This window comes from Heteronotia binoei, chromosome 1 (genome assembly GCF_032191835.1).
Source record: "Heteronotia binoei isolate CCM8104 ecotype False Entrance Well chromosome 1, APGP_CSIRO_Hbin_v1, whole genome shotgun sequence".
Taxonomy (NCBI): domain Eukaryota; kingdom Metazoa; phylum Chordata; class Lepidosauria; order Squamata; family Gekkonidae; genus Heteronotia; species Heteronotia binoei.
Window position 1 is genome coordinate 75,059,206 of NC_083223.1, and position 16,484 is coordinate 75,075,689.

Below are 16,484 nucleotides of genomic sequence, written 5' to 3' on the forward strand. Positions count from 1 at the left end.
AAAATATCTGCATAATAGACTTGCAGATATGTGTGCCCTCTTCTCTTTAAATTGTAGGAGAGGTACTGACTTTAGAACATTCTTGGGTATATTCCTACTCTTTTAAAAATCCACAAATATAGACATAACCTAACAAAGTGTCTTAATTCTGGAGCTGTCCGATGGGTACTTTGTATTCTTGTTCTGCTATAATTGCACTAAGCATTATACAAGTTACTGTATCTTACAAGTTAATGTATGATATTCTGTTGGTAGTTATTACAGTGCTACATACAATCCAGTTTTTTGAGTTGAAGAGATGCCTCAAAAAGAAAAAGATACCAATGCAAATGAGATAGGAGCAGCAAGTTGTTCCAGAATCTTTGTTCTCTGGGGTCAGTTCATACATGTGAATTACTTAGAAATGTTCAGGAGAGCATTTTTGTAAAGGAGTTAGGATGGAACAATTTAGAAGGGTGTTTTTATAAGAGAATAGGGTTTTTATTGTAGGTGTCAGTTATTTACTGCATTGTCTCTTGCCTTAGTCCAGTGGTTCCCAAACTTTTTTGGGCCACCACCTCTTGGTTCCATAAGTTCATCCTCAGGGCTCTCTACCCTATAAAAAGTATAATTTAAAATAGCGGTGTGCATGACCCACTAAGGAAGATGATAATAATAAAATCTAAAACCATAACCATTAACACTGCATGTATTCAAAATCCAATTAAAACTTTATAGTATAATTTATATTCAACAACTTTGATGAACTTGATTCAGTAATACCAGCTTTTTAAAGTCTGATAGTCATTTAGCAAGAATCTTAGATACCGCATTCAGTAACTACTTTACTGTTCAGTAAATTCTTAATTTCGTGGAAGGGCTTGATTGAAGTGATACCAGTTTTCCAATTTCTGGTCTAAAGTCATTCTGTGGGAATGACTTTAAATCTCCAAGTTCAGTCACCTGAACTTGGACTAGATGGCCTGAAGGTGTTTTCTTCACTTTGGAGAGGTTGGATAACTACACTGAAACCATGTTCCACCAGATATGATGTGGGAAATGCAACAAGGAGTTTCTTAACCACCGTCCATAGTGCTGGATAGTGATTAGATATTTCCTTTTATAATCCGTTATTCGTACAATAACTCACTGCCAGCTCACTGCCATTTTGTAGCTCTGTTAGTTCTTCCTTCACTAGTTCAACTTCTCCATTATCTGAAAATGGATTCTTCACCCATTCTAGAATTTCCATCGAAAGAAGAACCTCAAGTTGCTCAGACATGTATTCATACAGCGTATCCAAAAGGTAACAAAAAAAACCTTGCAGATCATCGTGTCCCACCTTTCTCTTCCAGCTCAGATAGTCTTGGAAACTGGTATAGCTTGCGATGACCTATATCGTATTTGAATAGTTAATTTTGAAATAAATGTATAGACAACAGATTTGGCCTTAATTAGACTGATCTTATTTCCTTGCAACTGCAAATCCATTCAAATGAACTTTGCAAATAGTTCTGATAAATAAGAAATGTCATGCCTGATCTCATTGACTTAGTTACTGAGCAAAGCATTAATGTCTTTGAAAAACTCAGCAACAGCATTAAAAAGGTCATAAAAGCATCTAACACGGTTGTCTTTCGGTAGTGAGCAAACTTCAGCATGAAGTAGCAAACATCATCAATGAACTTCAGTGTATTAACAGAGACATAATCTCCCAAATCACAAAATGTCATAGTCCTGCTGTACATTGCATTGGTCAGGCTGCACCTGGAGTATTGTGTGCAGTTCTGAAGGCCTCACTTCAAAAAGATGTGGACTGAATGGAACGGGTGCACAGGGGAGCAATGAGGATGATCAGTGACCTGGAGACCAAGCCCTTTGAGAAAAGGCTGAGGGACTTGGGAATGTTCAGTCTGGAGAAGAGGAGGTAGAGGGGGGACATGATTACTCTCTTTAAATATTTGAAGGGCTGTCACTTAGAGGAGAGCAAGGAGCTGTTTCTGTTACCAGCAAAGGAGAGGACTCACAATAATGGGTTTAAATTAATGGTGGGAGGGTATCAGCTGGATATTAGGGAAAACTTTTTTTATAGTAAGAGTTGTTCAGCATTGGAATCAGTTACCAAGGGAGGTGGTGAGCTCCCCCTCACTAGCAGTCTTTAAGCGGCGGCTGAGTAAACACTTGTCAGGGATGCTCTAATAGGCTGATCCTCCATTGAACAGGGGGTTGGACTAGATGGCTTGTATGGCCCCTTCCAACTCTGTGATTCCATTCTGTAATTCTATGAAATGTTCAAAAGCGTCATCATTCTCAACATACAGCTCCTGGAATAGTTGATCACTGAGAGCATAGGTTTTAATTTTATTCACTGCAGTAATGTCGGTGTACAAGTACTTCTACAGGTGATCTGAAGTTTTCTGCAACCAATTGTTGGTGATGAATGACACTGTGGGTGATAAAGACATTTGGCACTGCTTTTTTCAAGTAAGCAACACATTCCAGTCATTGATGGTGCTACATCAGTTACACAAGCAAGTATATTAGTAAGCAGAATTTCCTTGTCGTTGAAGAACTGCTCAACAAACTGAAATATTGATTCTCTTTTAGTATCTGTTCTTAGTTGCTTTACAAATAACAACTCTTGAGCCAAACTTTCCTCTTTTATAAAGCACGTGTAAGCAAGAATCTAAGATTCATTGCTTGGCAAATTGACTTCCCAAGCTGCAATTCAAATTCTGTTGTCCTTAGTATGTTGCACAGTGTATCTTTCACATTTTCAACCATTCCATGGCTCTGTTGTGGTACTGCTATTCTTCAGGCTTTTTGTGTTGCTGCAGATTTCTGGAGGTTGCAGCTCTCTTGAGGCTCTTTCTCAGGTCAGTCCATTCTCAGACCCACATGGCTTTTGTCTCCTTCCCCCTCCCCCCCAGAACCCCCTTTTCTTTCAGAGCTCTCCTATGGCAGTGGCAAAATACCTCTTCCCCTGTAACTGCAATAGAGGGCTGAACTCACAGGGTTATACATATATAACCTAGAAATTTTTAATATTGGACATTTTGTAACAAAAATAACACATATAGCTGAAAAACACAATTCATAATCAGCAGGTTCAGTAATAAGAACACAGAAAAATAAACAATATACTCAATACTATCCTGTTTAGGACTTATCAACAAAAACTTGAAAAATGACAGACAAAACACATGTGGTGACAACAGCTTCTCAAAACATGGTATACTGGTCTTAGAGCTTTGGTGTTGTATTTACTGAAAAATCCTATAGTTTCTGCAAGATTTTAGCACTATTTGCCAATATCTAGAAAATGAGAGAAGTTTCTATATCCCACTTTTCTCTACCTCAAGGTGTCTCAAAGTAGCTTACAATCACATCCCCTTCCTCTTCTCACAACAGGCACCTTCTTAGATAGATGGGGCTAAGAGGGTTCCAAGAGAACTGTGACTACTGTCACCCAGTAGGCTTCATGTGAAGGAGTGGGGAATCAAACCTAGTTCGCCAAATTAAAATCTGCCACTCTTAACCACTTCACCATGTTGGCTGTAGCCTGGTCAATTGTAAATAAGTGAACAATGCAGTAAAAGAGGCCTACCTTCAGTGCCCCCTGCTTCCCCTTGCCTCTTAGCATCCCCTAAGTCAGGGACCCTCAACCAGTGCAGTGCTGTGGCCTGTCCTTAACCGGGCTGTCCAGCCTCACTGCCTCCCTTGTGGCCCCGCACAGTCTCACCACCACCGCCTGCGGCTCCTCCTTCCCCCCCATGGTGCCTCTTCCTCTCTCCGTTTTTACAACATTAAGGCTGGGGAAGGGGCTGTGAAGTGCCTTCCGGGCTCTGTAAAGATACAGTAACTTATATAATGCCAACCCCCCCCCCCCCCCGCTGGTCACCTGATCAATGGGGAAACCGCACGAAACTGCGGCAGCAGTGACCAGTGGCTGCTGAAAAAGCTGTGCTGCCCTTGCCTCCTTCTCACTTCCTTCCCCTGCCCAGTAAGGAAATGGGAAGGAGGCAAGGGCAGTGTGGCTTTTTCAGCAGCCACTGCCCACTGCTGCCGCAGTTTTGTGCGGTTTCCCCACCAATCAGGTGATCTACGGGGGGGTGGGGTTGGCCTTTACAGAGCCCGGAAGGTGCTTCACAGCTTCTCCCTCAGCCTTAATATTGTAAAAATGGAGGAGCGGCAGGGTGGCGAGGCTTCGTGGCACTGCAAGGGGGGCGCGAGGCCGAATATGGTGCCCCCACCCTGCTGGCCCTGGGGCCGGTTGGAGACCACTGCCCTAAGTAGCCCTACTGCCTCTGACGGGATGATACCATCCACTTTGGGAACCACTGCCTTTGTCTGCCTCAAAAAGTTGCAATATGTATCAGTTTATATGCTAAAATATTATAAAACAGTTTAGTAATCAAGTTGGTGTTTTAACAGAGTTTCTTTCTATTAGCTCAGTAATTGAAATGGTTAAATATTAAGTTTACCCTCTTTGTGTACATTGATTTAGCTTGGGACCAAAAATGATCCTAACTTATTTTCATTTCAGCTTTGGATATATCACAGTCCAAGCAGGATGGTGGCTTTAGAAATAATTGGAGCTTTGATCATTCAGAAGAAAGTGAAGGAGATGCAGAGAAAGAGTAAGGACATTTTAAACTAGGTGATTGAAAGTAAAAGTGTGGTCAGTTATAATAATGCATTACTAAATTGATGAGCCCCTTCCTCTAATCTTCTAATGTGTTATGAGTGTGTCATGCACACCTGTGATACTAATGCACATTTCTCATGATGGGTACTTATTTCCCAAAGGTAATGAGAAGTATTCCAGAAACAGGGTAAATTTATTAAGAAAATTCACAGGATATAATGTTAATCCATTACCCACAAAACAGCTTTCAGTGTTAATTCTTCAAATTCACATCAGCCCAACAATGGAATTCTATACAGAGTTATCCCATTCCAAGCCCATTGATTTCTCTTTATTCATAGACTAGAATAGAAAGATGTTTGCCTGTTTTTTCAACTTCCTATCTGGTTTTTACCTGAAAGTGAACAATTCCAAATGATGACAGTATTCTTTTTGTGCTTGTAAAAGAGGCAACTGCTCTCAAGAATTAACATAAGAAGAGCCTAATTAATTGTTTTATGGCAATTGGTGTAGTATAGCCAGGAGTTCTGAAGATTGTCTGGCATCCTGAGACTTAGCTCTTTTTTGGTGAGCTAGGCTTATTTTTGGGGCTGAGAGAACTGTGAGTGACCCAAAGTCATCCAGCTGACTTCAAGTAGAGGAGTGAGGAATTGAACCTGGTTCTCTAGATTAGAGTCTGCTGTTTTTAATCACTACACCAAACTGCCTCTTGGAAGAGGCTAACTGAATCAGATCTAGTATAGTCTAGTATAATTTCTCGCACGGACCAACCAGATACTATGGAGGGCCAGCACCAGAGCATAGAGGCCAAGGCCTTCCCCTGATGTTGCCTCCTGGTGCTGGTATTCAGAGGTGTGGTGGTGGAAAGTGCTGTCAAGTCACAGCTGACTTATGGTGACCCCATAGGGTATTCAAGGCAAGAGACTTTCAGAAGTGGTTTGCTGTTGCCTACCTCCGCATCACAACCCTGATTTTCCCTGGTGGTCTCCCATCCAAATACTAGCCAGGGCTGACCCTGTTTAGTTTCTGAGATCTAATGAGATTGGGCTATCCTGATTAGGGCACTCAAGGTTTACTGTCCTTGAATGTGGAGGTTCACATGTGCAGATTGTATGATGCACCTCCAGCTCTGAAATGTTTTATGGAGGGCATAACTACTGGGTAATGATTAGCTGCCATAAAAGATCATAGGAAGATAATGCATTCAATCAATACTAATAAATGACACATCTTCATTTTACACCAGAATATTTTTTAAAGCAAAGGTTATTGTAGCTGATACTAGTAAATCCAATTTAAAGTCATTATTGACACTGCATTTATATAATAAATTGGCCATGTACATCCCTTGACTGCAGTCCTTTTGCAGCATTGGGTCCTATACTTAAAAGATTTCTTGATCCTCATGAATGACTTTGGAGGAGGATAGGAGGCAACTCTGGGGAGGGGGAACCCAATCTTGGCAGACATAGAAGAATTTGTGCTCTTTTTAAAATTTCAGTCGGTATATCATTTCTGTTTTTTATATTTTAGACCAATCCCTGTGTCATTGTGCTATTCCCTCTTTCCCTCTCATGAACAACTTCAGAATTATTAAAAATTTCAGTTATAATTATTTAGCGTTCTCCAATATTTTACAAGCTGGGGAAACAAATCCCATTTTTCTAGGTGTAGCATACAGCATGTTGCTGGGGGACCGTAAGTAACAAACAGGACCTCCAACATAATATGTACATGGTACCCAACAGTTGGTTAACTCCCACACATTAATTTCTGTGTTTGCGGTACCCATGTCTTCTGAAGAGAATTATGCTCATGGGATTTGACACTAAATATTTCATGCTTTTAAGCCATCAACATGTTTACGAAATTATTTTCTGGTCTTTACTGTGAATCAACTTTGATTATGCTTACACATGACAACCAGCTTCCTTGTCCTGTAACAGGTCCTGACACATTTTCTTTGACTGTAGGAATGAGTCCAAAAACTACGGAGTCAGGCTCCTTTTTCAGCCATTAGGGTTTTGTGTTTTAATAACCAGTTTCTTATAATTTTATTAATGACAGGTGTTGAACTGTATACATAAATATAGAGTTAACCTTGGTTATCATCACAACAAAAAGCTAATCTCTAACCCTAACCTAACTTCCCATGATTTTTTTCATAATTCCGTTATTGCTTTAAAAAGCTCCATTTAATTGAATCTTGGAGCCAGTACAGAAAGCAGCTGCTTAAGAAATTATTTCATTCACTGCCACTGAAAATTATAAAGTTCAGTTAGCATATAAACAATGAAAAGAACTGCATACACATTTATTTTTATGTCATGCAACAAAAAAATCTGATGCAAAACGATATGTAAGCTTTGTATATAGAATGAGAAAAACCAAGAGATACCACAATAAAATCATTGCTGAAAATACTAGGGGGCCACAGTGGAATTTCTAGGTGCTATGGTGATCTGGTACCTAGGATCTGCCTTAAAATGAAATCCATACAAAAAAGGACTTGTGAAACTTTCATTTACTCGTTTTCATATTCTTACTAGTTTATAAACAGTTGTTTTTCCTCTTTCATAAGGGAATATGATTGTAATCTGCAGCAATGTTTTTGTAGGTATAAACTTGATTATACTGCATTGACCTCTGTCTGTCATCCACTTCCTGTATTGTTTATGGTAATACTGCCTTAGACAGTTTGTTGTTTGCATTGTCTTGTAATTCTAGTCCTGTTGTATTGGTCATTGGATGTCTTATGCTGTTCATTTGCATTGTTTTTATATTGTGTGATCTGCCTTGATTCTCAGTGAGTAAATAAAAATATTGTCAAATAATGGGACACTTTTTTCTCTCTTGTTCTTCACCTGTTTAGTGAAGCAAGTCTGCTGAGCATAGATGAGAGTGATGGATCCTGCAGTCCCAGTGATGAAAAGAAAGTGAGTATTTGTATTTATCCTGTTATGTGATTAAATATACATGCAGGAGACAGTGTATTTGATGCTTCCTACTAAGTGCAACAATTTGAGGAAACACTCTTCTGAAGTTCCAGTATGTTGTGATGCAGACCCTTCTTCTGCATGCTTTTCTTTATAACTTAAAAAACAAACAAATTAACCTGCCTTTATGGTTGCATTGTGTATACAAAGCTGAGCTAGACTGTTGAGCTCTGCCGTGACTGGCAGTGGCCCTCCTGTGTCTCACGCAGAAAGATCTTTGTCAACAACTATGAGATGAGGTACCAGCAATTAAACCCATAATCTCCTGCACACAAAGTATACACTCCACCACTAAGGTACAGCCTCAGTATTTTTTAGCTTTCTACAGTATACTCATTTGACCTCATTTTTGAATCCACAAAAGATATCTCTCATGTGTTAATTCTTCTACACACATGCGCGCGCGCGCACACACATACACATGCACGGAATCTTGAATGGCAAATGCTAAAGAACAATAAAGGCTAATTTTGATGGAGAAAACAAATCCAATTGGGAAAAATTAGAGTTATCATATATAATGATTACATGCGTTGTGGTGTAGATCCACATTTATATAAACTCAGTTTATATAATTTTATATGATTTAAAGTTATCTCAGTTGTAAACGATATTGCTGAAAAGGCTGTTGGATAATCTAATACAATTTAGGTTTATGAAATGTACCTAATGCCAGTGGGCTGCACTTACATACAATGCAGTCTAGCAAAGTTAAAATTAGAATTGAACAAAAATGATTTTATTATATGGGTTTTAATGTGCCAAGTATTTCTTGTATTTTTGCTCATTTTTAGTGTTTGACTTTGAGCATCTTAAATTTGCCATCTTTCCTTCATATTTTTAGTAAGATCATTCTTAATATGTTCAGAAGTGCATCTTTCCTCTATGAGAAAAATCTGTAGGTAACATTATTTTTTAATGTGGTATGATTAATGATTGTTTTCTTCATATGTTTGCTTTTTACATAAAACTATCTGTAATTGTTTACTGTAGTGTCCAAGCCACTGCTGCTACTACTAGAATATTTTAGAGACAGTCTCATTTGAGTCAATAAAATATTTGTGAAACTGTTTTGCACAGCTCTAGATTTGAGTTTTGTTAAGTAGTCACTGCCATGGTATGTTAAAAACAATGAACTGGGACTAGTGGAGGATTTTTGCAGATTACGTTGATGTGCTCTATACTGGGTTGCCCTTGAATACTAACAGAAAATTTCAGGCGGTACAGAACAGATTGGCCCATTTGCTATCAAGCTCTGCCTGTTGAAACCATGTTACAGTATCTTAAAGTCCCATTGCTGGTTTCTACTTGATTCTGGCTCCTATTTAGGGTAGTGGTGCTTGCATTTAAAGACCTTCATGACCCAAGAGTAGTGTGATTGGAAGACCCAACTTTTCCAATATGAATCCTTGTGGCAGTTAACACTCCACAACAGGTTGTCCTAATGTCCCCCTTTCTTTTGAGAATACAGGTGGTGATAGCCCAGCCTTTTCTGTTGCTGCCTCACCGTTATAGAACATTCTCCTAGAAAGGGCGAGGCAAGCACCTTGAGGCCTTCTGGGGAGCGTTGTTTAAAGGAGATTAAGAGTTAGCTTGAATGGACATAGGCTTAATTGTCATAATGATCTGTTTTAGTTTAATTATCTGCTTCTGACTGTCATTTCTTGTTGTTACCACTTTGGGTCAGGAAAAAGGTGAGGTATACAAATGTAGAGTCAGCTCCTCCTTTATGCTATTCCCTAGTATCTCCTGTCATACTAGTAGTGGTGTTTTGGGTAGCATTTTGTGTTTCACTGTGAGAAGGGAGATGAGAAACTTATATTCTACTGGTGGAATGCCTTCTATTGGCAGAAATTTCCAGGAGTTCCCAGCCTGTCATCTAAAATCCAGGTCCCAGAAAAATTTATTCTGGGGATTGAGGGACTTGTAATAGTGCCCTTGCAGCTCCTTCACCCCCTCATCCTTGTACTGCAACAGTTGGCATGCAGCCAAGAGAACTAAGGTTCGTCCAGAGACTGAAAGGGGTGATTCCTTCACTGTTACCCAAAAGCCTCTTAAGAGTGTTGGGGTGCCCTTTGGGTAACTGCTGACACCATTTTCTTTGTTTATGATGGTCAAATACCTTTTTGGTATCAGGGAGCACCAAATCAGGAGAAATTGATAAGACAGAGAACAGTCTGGCTATGGGTAGGAAAACTGAACAGTCTCTTAATTCCCTAAACAGATAAAAGGTTTATTCATTACTAAAAGATCAATGCACTTTGAGGATAAGGATGCAGGTTACAACGTAGAAGTACAGTCTCTCCCCCCCAGGTTGCTTTTAACCCTCTGATCTCCAGTTGTGTCAGAGGTGGCAGGTTCAGTCTGCTCCTTGGGACGTGATTCATTTTTTCTGTTTTGGCCATCAGGTCTTGTTGATTTAAGGCAACCATGTAGGATTTCAAGGGAAGAGAGGAACAGAGGTGGTTTGACATTGTCTACTTCTGGCACAACAACAATAGACCTGGTGTCCTCCCATCCAAGTACTAACTAGGGCTGACCCTACTTAGCTTCCAAGATCTGACATGATTGAGCTGGCCTGGGCTGCCCATCAGGGCAGGCTCTCTAGCCCACCAGAAACCCCTGGCCAACAACCTGGAATATTGCATCAATGTTCCTTAGTGCTTTATACTCAGGATATGAAAATACTTTACTCTCTGGTGATATCTTCAAACTAGTTGTCACAAAATGCTGCACATTTTTACACACTCATCTTCCATAAACTCTCCCTTTTGGCTGGTTTTATGACTGGAAGCTTTGACAGGGAAGTATTTTGTTAAGGTGAATTGGGTCTCATGCACTCATTCATAACGGCATGTACTATTAGCTGTGCCCGTCTGGCAGCTACAGTGGAAAGTGAGCAAGGGGTTGTGAAGTTACTTCACTTGTGTAATAGGCTAGAAGGACTCATATGCTTCCCCCCTCTATGCTACAGCTAGATACAGACTAGGATAGCTATTAGTGCACACAAGTCCCTCGACCCCAGGAATAAACTTCCCCAGGACTGGAAATAGTTTGAGGGAAGGGGAGGAAAAATCCAAGACCATCAGTGCTTTCTGCTGGTTCGTGGGATTCAAACCCCTTATTTTTCTCCCATGTAGGACAGTGACATTTTGTTTGAATTCTGTCTTAAGTCTGAATGGCATTGGAGTGCATCTGTTGTGGATTATAGTTCTGGCCTGGAATTTTATAGAGCCCTTTCACTTGAAGTTTCCCCAGTGGCTTGAGTAGCCAGATGTTCAAAGTGGTCTTCCTAGCTGTGTATCGCTACTCTCATCCTGTGATGTAGTACTTGCTGAAAAGATCTTGAAAGATGACAGCTAAAATTATCGACTGTAAGATTATTACATGTGGTCCAAAGGCTGTCCTGATGTGTGAAAGATTTTATTAACTTTCAGTCCTGCTTTTAAAGACAAATAATAGATACATCATATTTTAATGCTTTATTTTAGGTGTATAAATCCCTTCCAACAACTGGTCACAGAATTCATACTGCAGATTGTGCTTGCTGTCTCTCAGTCAAAAGATTTTGATTCTCAGTCCTTTGTACCAGTGCTTCTCAGTTTGGTGATGCTAAAGTGCATCATATAAAACATTGAATTGAGACTATTATAATGCTTGAAAATTAGTAGAGATATAATGCAGTATCGTGTATTCATTTTACAGTTGTTTGTAATTATTTCATTGCAGTCATTACGTTGTCGCTCAGGAACTATTGGCCCCAGAGGAGATCCCATAAGAACATATACAAGACGAGGCAAAATTGAATCTTCTAGAGTTTTTAAAGGAAACGCGACCGGTCTCAACATGTTGGGCAGCAGCAAGAAACTGAGGTGCTTTGCTTACAGATATACTAAAATTGCTGAATCTGTCTTTTTGGAAAGTTTTGCCAGTAATTCTTAAGAAATGCTTGCACTTTGCTGATCAGTGATTAAAATTTCATTTTTGATATTCAAATGGTCTTGTAGACTAAGATCTGCTACTATGTGGCTGGAGGTTTTAAATGTTTGTTGCACCATAATTGTTTTCAAAAACGTGCAGTATTCTGGCCATCTGAGGCCAAACTGACATACCAGTTTTCAGGTGTGTATTTGTGGTCTCCTGAGTCCATCAGAATGATCAGCAAAGTCTGCATTGTTGTTAGGGGAAAAGTTCTGTGACACTACTTCTGAAGCTGTTTTCTTCAGTCCTACATGATGGCTAAGGTTAAATATGTAAAATTTCTGGAAATTTTGAAGCCATAGGGGAAAAAGTGTTTTGGGGTTTCCCCCCTGCTTTTTGGGAAAAATAAATTTTGGAAAAAAATTGAAATATGCGCAGTACTTTCATAATCCATCTTCTGTGTGATATGGGAATTGTGCACGAACAGGCCTGCCATCGGATGAGTCTTTATAGCTAAAATGTTCCAGGGGGTGCTGCATGCTGGAGCCAGAAGCTTGTTCGCACACAGGGACCACGTGCTCCTGTGCAAGAGTGCCCCTACCCTCCATTCCTCTTTTGCTACCAAAGGAGAAAGTTACGTTTTTCAGGGTCTCCGGTTATAGTGTTCATGATTTTCTTGGAGTGATGTTGGGTTCTGAGTTCCTTCCATAGCTCAGAACGCTCTTTTCAAGAAATGCTCCCGCTGAGGAGCAAAGATGACCCAAACTGATGAACATGACCTTTGTCTGTTTGGGTGAGGGTCAGGTTATCTCCTTATATAAGGCCTGCCAATGCTTCACCCCTAAAGCTTGGGGGGGATAGGGCTTCAAACTTATGGCAGTGTTGTGGGAGAAAGTGCTTAAAGCCTCAGAGCCCTTGTCTGAGTCAGCCCCAAAGAAAGTTTCAATTCTGCATCTTCAGAATTGATGAGTTAGACACCACCTTCTGGATCCAGTCTTGGTCATGCTTCCCTCTGCTTCGTCATGCCTCCTCTGCCTAAAGGTTAAAGGCAAGACCAAGAACATGAAGCAATACAAATCAACCTTTCAGTAGAGTGCACCTGTCTGCATTTCCAAACCCTGTGCCAACCATGCAGGAGAAACTCGTGCCTCTATCTGCAGGTCGAGGTTTCTATCTTGAATGGAGATGTGATGTGGAGATACCCTGACCCTTACCACAGGGTCAGGTTCTGTATTATACTAATCTGGAGCAAATGGCCACAGTTCTGTGGTCTCAACCCAAACTGCCTGTGCAGTGGCCTTCACACCCATGCATGATGTCTCCAGGATACAGAAGAATGGGGTGACAACATCGCAAGGCCTGGAGATGTGAATTTGTATCATTACCCCCGTTGGCGGTCATAGTACTCAGCTTCAGCAACTGTCACGCACAGGCCACATTCTCTTATACCTGTAGTGACGGAAGAAGATGCAGTAATTGAATCCGATGTTGTGTCCAGATGTGAGAGGGTTGGTGAACTGTTTCCAGCATCTCCTATGGAGGATCTTCCAGTGTTTGGAGAACAAATGATTTGTATGACCCAGTCTGTTGAGATTGAAGTAATTACCTCAGAGCACAAGCCAAAAGATAAGCTATTGAGTCAGAATCTCCTGGGATTATTGCATTCCTGGTGTTGGAGGGCCTAGAGGACATCACAAAGAATGTGGCAAAAGCCTGTCTCTCTCCAGCCTGCTTTGAGAAGAGTAGAACATTTTTATAAGATCAAAAAAGAGCTATTTATCTACCTGACAAATTATCCTCCACCATCTTCCTTGGTGATGGCGGAGATACAGCCAAAGGGATGCCAGGCCTACTCCTCCACTTCCATTTATAGGGAGGGAAGAAAGATGGATGTTCTGAGTTGGAAACGATATTCCTCAGTAGTGTTAAATTTCAAAATCTCTAATGATGGAACCATTATGACTGGTTATCAGCTCTTCTTTAAGATCAGTAGCTTCACCTCTGAAGACCAGTCTTAAAGTTGAGGACTTATCTTTTGGTGGTTCCATTCTCTTCTCTGCTAAGATGAATGAGACGCTTTCCCTGATAAAGGAAAACAGATTGCTGAGTCCCTGGGAGTGTCACAATCATCCATGTCCAAATTTTAGTAGAGGCCTTTTGTGAGACGGTCTTAGCATTTGTATCAAAGGAACTACCATTTTTCTGGATCTTCAGGGACTCAGTATTGTATCCCTAAACCATTTACCTCATAACAGGGTTACTGTAGATGTAAGGATTCCAACTGATGTAGGTTGAACCAACAATCACCTTTTTCCAGAAATGATGATAATGAAGAAGAGGAGATGGGATTTATACCCCATCCTTCACTGGGATCTCAGAGCAGCTTACAATCTCCTTTCCCTCCCTTCAACAGACACCCTATGAGGTTGGTGGGGCTGAGAGAGCTTTGGCAGAACTGATCTTGAGCAGAACAGCTGTGATAGTTATGACTGACCCAAGGCCACTCCAGCAGTTAAATGTTGAGGAGTGGGGGATCAAACCTGGTTCTCCCAGATAAGAGTCCGTGCACTTAACCAATACACCAAACTGGCTCTCAGATGCCACCTCATCCCAAAAACCGTCCTTTTGACTAGATTCATTGTCAACCCTTGTTAAGTTCATGGACAACCTTTTGGAATATATGGGCTCTATTACAGCGATCCTGCCTTTGGCTAGCTTCCAGATGTATCCCCTGCAGCTCTGGTTTCCATCTTGTTATAGAGCTGGGATTCATGCTCTGTGGAGTCAATTTTTTTATTTCAAGACCTGTTATTCATTCTTTGTTATTGTTCTCTGACACTAATGTATTAAAATTGTGAACAGTTCGTTATGTCCTTAGCTTTTCAGATATCTGTCAGAATATCCTTGTCCAACTGGACCATACAGTTATGGTGTTTTATTTAAACAAGCAAGGGGGTCCAGAGGTCTGTGTCAGAAAGCTACCCTAGCATGGGACATGGCACTGAATCTCAATGCTTCCTTTCAAGCTATTCATATCCCTGGGAGTTTAAACATGGAAGCTGACAGGTTGAGCAGAGCCAGCACACTCTCTCACAAATGGTCCTTAAAGGCAACTTAATGGGAACTGATTTTTACTCTCTTGGGGGTGCCAAACATCAGTCTTTTTACGACAAGAGAAAACAAGAAGGATGTGAAGTATTGTTCCTAAGCAAAGTAGGCATTGATTCCCTAGGGGATATGTTTCAGCTGCAACGGCATCAAGCCCTTTTCTACACATTCCCTCCATTCCTGCTCCTTATCAGGTCTATAGAGAAAGCCAGGAAAGAGATTAAAGATGATCCTGTTAGCACCTTTTTGGTTTCACCAGATATGGTTATGGAATCTCCTGGAGCCAGTTTCTTTCCCTGCCAAATCAACCAGATGTAATCAGCATCAACCAGGTGTTCCATCATGATCTGAAGTGCCTCAGCCTGATGTCTTGGAGGCTTTAGACCAGGGGTGTCAAACATACAGCCTGGGGGCCGAATTAGGCCCCTGAACAATTGGCTGTCATCTGCTTCCTTCTGCATCACAGCTTGTTTTTGAGCTCTGAGGAATTTTGAGCTTGCTTTTGCCAGGCTTGCTCAATCACACAGGAGCTACAGAGTAAAGGCTCTATTTTCTCCATTAGCTGAGGCTCCTCCCTTGGGGAGGAAGGGGAGGGGAGGAATAGCTTGTTTCACCAGGCTCTCTCAGTATCACAGCAGAGCTACTGAGCTAAGCTTCTCTTCCTTCTGTTGGTTGAGGCTCCTCCCCCTCCTGGTACCTTGGGGATGGAAGGAAAGAGCCAGAGCTTCCTTTGATGCAAAGAAAGCATCTTTTAAGACCAATGAGGGCTAATGTTTTAAGCATATTTTGATTACTTATTGCAACTCAAAACTAATGGCCTGACATTTAGCACTTTGAAGGTTCACCTGGCTGTTATCTCTTTCTATCACAACAAAATTTAGTGCGGATCAGTTTTCTCCCCCAGCAATCATTTGTCCAAGAGGTTTCTTAAGGGGTAGATAATCTTTGCCCACCCTGAAATCCTTTAGTGCCCTAATAGTCTCTATTAGTTGTGTTGGCACAGTTAATACTCAAGCCTTTTGAATCTTTTGCTACCTGTTCTTTGGCAGAGCTTTCTATGAAGGTGTGTTTTAGTGGCTGTTACTTCAGCGGTGGGTGAGTGAGCTAGCAGTTCTTCAGATAGATCCTCTGTATTTGAAGGCTTTTCTTGAGAGGGTAATCCTTCGCCCTAGTCTTATGTTTCTTCCTAAACTCATTTCCAGGTTCTGTTTATCCCAAATGATTTTGCTTTTGTTCCTTCGTTCACCAAGCTTTGAAAATGAGTGTCCATTGCATTCTTTAAATGTTAGAACATTCTTTAAATGGAGTTCTGCAGGGACAGAGCACTATTTGTTTGTTTTAAATGCCCTAAGAGAGGTAGGCGAGTGTCATCTTGATGGATTATCAGGGCCCTGTCTTGATGGATTATCAGGGCCATTGGGGAGTGTTATGATCAGGCCAAGTTACCATGCCCTTTAAATATCCACACTGATTCCACTAGTCATGACTTCTTCAGCAGCTTTCTTGGATGGAGTGCCCTTGATGGAGATTTGCAGAGCTGTCACCTGGTCATCAGCAGATACATTCGTGTATCACACTTTGGATCTGCAAATGAGACAAGAGGCTCACATGCAGAAGGTAGTACTTCATTTTCTGTTCAAATGAGGAGAGCATGCTCCACCTCCTGGTGAGTAGCTTGCTAGAATCCCCATGTGGGACTGCACAGAAGATTGATGATGAAAACAAAGCTGCACTTACTTGTAACTATTGTTCATCAAATATCTTCTGTGCAAGCACACATGCCTTCCCTCCTGCTCCATTGTATGCTCTTGCTTTGGTGCTGCTAGAGGGAC

At 41.0% G+C, this 16,484-nt stretch overlaps 1 protein-coding gene across 7 annotated transcripts in view; it reads left to right on the forward strand.

The window, feature by feature from the left end:
* SENP6 (SUMO specific peptidase 6) overlaps positions 1-16,484 on the forward strand; it is a 77,186-nt gene that overhangs the window by 6,143 nt on the left and 54,559 nt on the right. For 5 of the 7 annotated variants that reach the window (XM_060236123.1, XM_060236141.1, XM_060236132.1 and 2 more), the window contains exons 2-4: positions 4,526-4,619; positions 7,500-7,563; positions 11,353-11,495. In XM_060236123.1, the coding sequence (XP_060092106.1) occupies positions 4,526-4,619; positions 7,500-7,563; positions 11,353-11,495 (301 nt within the window). Of the gene's footprint in view, positions 1-4,525; positions 4,620-7,499; positions 7,564-11,352; positions 11,496-16,484 lie in introns of those variants that run through there. The other 2 variants (XM_060236171.1, XM_060236180.1) reach the window with 1 other exon arrangement.